Below are 5,649 nucleotides of genomic sequence, written 5' to 3' on the forward strand. Positions count from 1 at the left end.
AAGCATCACACCAAGCAACTCTGCAAAAAGGTGATTGAAAGGCACATTCAGTGGATGGAAGCAAAAAAGTTACTGAGCATCTGAGTATAGTTGAATCCATCATGAAGACATGGCAAGAGGCACACCAGTACCTTTGATGGGAACTGTATACTAATACACAGATAAGCTAGTTCCTGTTAACCTCATCCTTAAAAAGAGAAATTCTGAGTACAGTATCTGACAGAAAGGAGGTTAAATAAGGATAAAGTCTCTCAAAGTAAAGACACATAAATAAGTATTGTGTGAGAATGTAGCTGATTTCCTGCCAGCTGTTGGGCCTAATGAGTCCTTTCAGTTCACAAAGATTTATTTACAATGGCACTAAATTAAAAATGCCTGAATGAAAGAGGAGGAAGAGGCACGCACAGCCAAGCCAGGCCCTTCCAGATGCACACACTGTCAATGCATGTGCGTCATAAAATCTATGTGTGTATTCCCTCTGGCCATTATTGTTCCTTATGTTCGTGTGGCGAGCTGTCATTGCAGTGAGTTGTGGGACTGAGGGCCTGCAATGCTGCTGATAGCCTGTGTTTCTGTGTGTGTGTGTGTGTGTGTGTGTGTGAGAGAGAGAGAGAGAGAGAGAGAGAGAGAGAGAGAGAGGCAGGGCTGAGTGACGCAGCAGAGAGAAAACACAAAAGAGCGTTGCTTTAGAGGAACAGCAAACTTGCTTTTGCCAGGTTTTATATCTTCAGACAAGGAACCTGTTCATTGAAAGGAGGCAAACACCTCAGGGACAGTCTTGTATTCCATTCAACATGTGATAATCCAGTCTGATGGGTGTTTAAATGGACTCAGAGATCCCTTAGAATGTATTTTGTAAGACCACACACCAATGGAACAATACTAATAAATGAAGAAATAAACCATTTCCTTTCTTTCAGGCTCCTTAATTACCACCAAAATTTTGCACTGTGTCAGATTTAGGCATAGGAGCATAATTAGAATAATTGGGACACAGTCTGCAGTGTCTCTGTGTAAGAAATAGAGGGTCAGAGACAGATTTTATTGAGGACATGAGCTAAAAAAAGGTGAGTTATGGTGCGTTGGTAGGACTGATTCAGTTCTTATCTGCCCCATTCTGCATTATTCTACTGATCTAATGTAGGCTAGCTCTAAAAATAACATGATAATAATAGAGTCACTCTCTCACTTTCATTTCATCTTCCTTATTTTTTAGAAGCAACAGTATTAGAAAGCACTACAAGAGTGTCCTCCACTGGTGAAACGTCATAGCACAACAGAAGAAGAGAATTAGGCTCATTTTCATCAGCATTTATTTCTTCAGAAACGCTACAAAGAATCTGTCTTAAATTAGGCCTCATGAAGCGAAAAAACAAACCATATGTACAGTGCATTGCTTTCATCAAGTAAACCTACATCACTGACTGTGTATGAACAGTGCTGATCATGAAGCTACAACAAATAACTCTTTGTTTCAGACAATCTTTCAAGTGGGTTCCAGGTACGTTACAATGCTCAGGACCGTGTCGGCAAGTGTGAGTCAAGTTCAGTCCAAACAGCCAAAAAGCCAGTCTGACACTCAGTCCCCTGCAGGGTGACTCATCACTCCAAACCAGTGCGCTGCTTCTCAATGTGGCATCATGATGGGCTCCAGCAGGGGGGTCACCACCAAATGAGGCAAAGTCATAGTGATACAATGAAACAACACAGTATGATAGTAAATAGTGCTCTATTTCCACTGGGTGTAGCCCAGTTTTAATATTGCTTTCATCCATTTTTAAAGATTCATTACTTGTGTGCTTTTAGATACTTATATATTTGGTCATTTCTTTATATGTATTTATTCATGATTCAAACATGTATCTTTTGATTGCTTTAGCTTTGTTATTACCAGTGTGTCTTTCTTTCTTCTCTTGTTTAATGTGTGTATATTGACCTGTGTGGGGAGCTGCTGCACACAACGATCCTTGCAGAGCTAAATAAAGTTGAATTGAGTTGATCTGAATAATTACATCACTCTTTATAAGTTATCTCAGCATATGTCATATAAATGACCATTCAGTCATGTGTTTCACTCTCCGTATTACTGTCTGGGCATGGTGAGGTGTGGCATTGAGTCAAAATGTGTCCCTCCTGTGGTAAATATAGAGAGCAGAGATCTTTCAAAAATGTTTGAAATCAATCATCAAAACACATCAAACAAATACTACTGTGGCCCAGTGCCCGTCTCTACACTCAGCTATTTACTGACTAGCTGACTATTTTTCCAGCCCTTCTATGGATATCATATCATGGATCGTTTTGGTCTGGGGAGTTCTTTGGCAAATAGACGCTTGAAGCGTTGCTGCTGGTGGACGGACGGGCTGTTTGGGCCTCTGTGACATGAAGACTGAGATCCTTCTGGTCTGTTCTCCAGGTGATGTCCCTCCTCTTGGTGACCGTGAACGGTAAAACTCAGTTTTTCTGGGGGGAACTCAGCCCGAGTCATCTCCGCTGTTCTCGTGTCCTCCCTTCGTGTTCTCCTCCGGCTCCTCCGCCGTGCCGCTGTCCGACTCCTCCTCTATGGCGAAGCGCGTGTCCGCGGAGGAACACAGGGAGCTGATGCTGCTCTGCTCCGTGCACAGCGCGCACGCCAGAGGAGAGGGCAGCACGCCCTCATGCTGGAGATGTCCAAAGTGGTTGCCGTGGTTACCGCAGAAAGGCAGGGACACCTGCACCGACTGCAGGCCCGACACAGCCACGGGAAAGGTGAGGCTGTGCTTCTTGGGAAGCGCACCCCACTCCCGCTGCTCCTCCTCGTGCACAAGGCGCGTGAAAATGTTGATCCTTCTCTTCTCTCTCCTTTTGGAGCGGAAATAGCCCAGCATTATGCCACAGAGGAAGACTCCGTAGAAAGACATGACTATTAATATGTACAGGTACGCGTTGTCATCGCTTTTGTCCGCCGGACTCTCCGCGGTGCTCTGTGTGTGCAGGAAGAGGTGTTTGGGTGATGCTGTAGAGTTTTTCAGGTGCTCCATTGTTTCTGTGTAGGCTACGCAGAAGATCTAAAAAGTGCACTGAAAAAGACAGGAGTATATCTGTAAATATGAGGGCTTTTCACCTTTACGCACACTTTACGCACAAGGATAAGTTTCCAATGAGGGAAGTTTTGCTGCAGTGGTTGCAAAGTGATGAAAAACTATGAAAAAACATTTGAAGAGTCACTGTATACCCACAACTATGACGTTATGGACAAAAATGTTCACTTGTAATTGACTGGCATGGCCAATTCCATGGGAAAGAAAGATAACGCGGAAAAAAGAGAAAAAGTAGTAATCGACGCTTGACAATTACATTCAGAGCATACAGTGTGTTCATCACAGTTCATTGCATTTTTGAATATATTCTTGTTTCCATAAAGATGCTGAAATAACTCCTCATAAAAACCACATTTATTTTACTAAGGAGTTTTGTATTTGCAACATCTTTTATTTCTTTCTCTGCACTTTTTGTGTCGACGAAAACATTTTCCAGTCATTTGAAAAAAAGTTACCAGAAGTCTACACAAGGTGATTTAGTTCATATGAAACTGAACGAACAGCTTATAAACAAACAAACAAACAAACAAACAAACAAACAAACAAACAAACAAAAAAACAAAAAACAAATAAACAAAGAAGAGTCACAAACTGCCTACTCACCAAACCGCAGAGCCAAGTCTCATGTGAAACTTCAGCGCCTGTGTACTCCTGCAGCTCCTCTGGAGTTTGGCAGCACTACTACTTTATAGGCAGACCCCGGAACGTCATCATGAGTCACGTGATGGGGACTGATGATAAGAAGTCCTGTGGCTATGGAATCCCTAAAGGGACATGCTGAAAAGATACAAAACTAAGTATCTTTTAACATTATACATGCATCAAGGGAGATGTGATGATATCATGAAATGCCCATGAGTATATTAAACTTGCTAACTCACTCAAGAATTACTAAATCCTCTCTAGAGTCCAACAGAAAGATGCCTCAAGGGATATGATGGAAAAATACAGAAGGAACGCCAACTGTTTAGAAACTGGTGATACAATGTGAACTAATCCTCGTCACTCAATCACACTCTGTCAGAGAGTGTAAGGATGCACGGCCATGTGTACAGTTCAAATGCCACACTGGTGGTCTGCTTATTTTCCATCGAGACTTTGAACCATCTCGGGGCACAAAGAAAAAACACAAAGGCTCTCCTCATCTTCTCACACGGACTTTTCCATTTCCCTGCAAATGAACATGAAGGCCATGAAGTAAATTATGCAAAAACCTTCTAGAATGACAGAAATGACAAAATCCAGTGAATGGCTACAGAGACACACAATGAATCCATCAGGGAAATAGTATTACTATTTTTTTTATCTCCAGTAAAATTCCACTAGTAGAAATACTCATATCTTTTACAAAAGTAAATGTACCAATATGACAATATAAAAATACTTCACTGCAACTGAATTTGAAACCCTACTTCAGTAAAAGCACAGAGCTTTTATCAGCAAAATGAACTTCTCCTATAAGCGATGCATTATTAGACATTCCATTATATATACATTATATTATACATACATTATTAGATTGTTCATAAACAATCACAATCACATCAGAATACTGATGTATCAATATGTTAGTATTTTACCATTGCTTGAGGTGGAGTTGTTTTTAAAACAGTTTGACCTTTTAGCCCTGTGGTTCCCAACCTGAGGGTGGGGCCTGGGAGTGGTATCATTAAAGCATCAGGAGAGTGGTTAAAACCAGGTTCTGCTACACAAATGAGCATTTTTGACACTGTAATCTTATATAAACAGTAACTTTAACTTTCAAATAAATGTAATGGAGGAAAAGTGCAATATCTCCCCCTGACATGTATAGTAGTAGAGAAGAAGCAGAATATCTGAATGGAAATGCTCAAGTAAAGTGAATATTTTGAGTAGCTCACGCTGGTACTGAAGTATAGCACTGCAGTAAATAATAGGACTCAGTTACTTTTCACCAGTGCAGAAATGAGAATGTTAAAGTTAAGCTTCTGTGAACAGGTTTAGTAAAAACATGAAGAGATAATCATGATGCTGCTTAAAGCACACAACAGCAACTCTATGAGGCCTACACGAGCTGCAGAGGCTCCTTTAGAAGTAACAGAGAGCAAAGGTCATAAGAGCGCATTAAGAATCACATTCACAGCCAGTGAACATCTGTCTACAGGAGTGTTCGATTCAACTGTTTACGATTCTTTTGTGATTTCTGGCTCATTCTGAGGTTGGCTCCTTTTCTTTTAAAAATATGATTTCCTAAAGACTGATTTAATTTGATAGCCTGAATCAACTCCTCCCTTTCCAGCAGACATAGGCAAGGATCAGTGGGACAACCCTGAATTTACACCTCAGTATTGTAATAAATGGTGAAGAATTAATGGCTGAATTGGATTAGGTTCCAATCACTCGTGACTATTATTGAATTAGTGAGGGCTGATTTCACAGTTCTGTTGTTTCAGTGGTACAGACATAAATACACGTCATCATATGTCTGTCTTTTGGTCACAGATGTACTGATTTCACACCCACTATTATAGGGTGACTATGGCAGAAATGTGAAATGTGTTTCTCCAAGACAATAAAGTACTCCTGCATA

The 5,649-nt window shown here is 40.9% G+C and overlaps 1 protein-coding gene across 1 annotated transcript; it reads right to left on the reverse strand.

Moving 5' to 3' along the window:
• Positions 1 to 1,303: 1,303 nt before the first annotated feature.
• kcne4 (potassium voltage-gated channel, Isk-related family, member 4) lies at positions 1,304 to 3,743 on the reverse strand. The gene is made up of 2 exons (XM_070970808.1): positions 3,684 to 3,743; positions 1,304 to 3,059 (listed from the first exon to the last, which is right to left on the reverse strand). Exon 2 carries the CDS (start codon positions 3,018 to 3,020, stop codon positions 2,475 to 2,477), a length of 546 nt encoding a protein of 181 aa, XP_070826909.1. The 5' UTR covers positions 3,021 to 3,059; positions 3,684 to 3,743; the 3' UTR covers positions 1,304 to 2,474.
• Between the last annotated feature and the right edge of the window lie 1,906 nt (positions 3,744 to 5,649).

The sequence above is a fragment of the Chaetodon trifascialis genome, chromosome 9 (assembly GCF_039877785.1).
Source record: "Chaetodon trifascialis isolate fChaTrf1 chromosome 9, fChaTrf1.hap1, whole genome shotgun sequence".
NCBI classification, from domain to species: domain Eukaryota; kingdom Metazoa; phylum Chordata; class Actinopteri; order Chaetodontiformes; family Chaetodontidae; genus Chaetodon; species Chaetodon trifascialis.

Excerpts from the sequence above, each read along its gene's own strand:
- kcne4 (XM_070970808.1), bottom strand. The coding sequence starts at position 3,020 with ATGGAGCACCTGAAAAACTCTACAGCATCACCCAAACACCTCTTCCTG.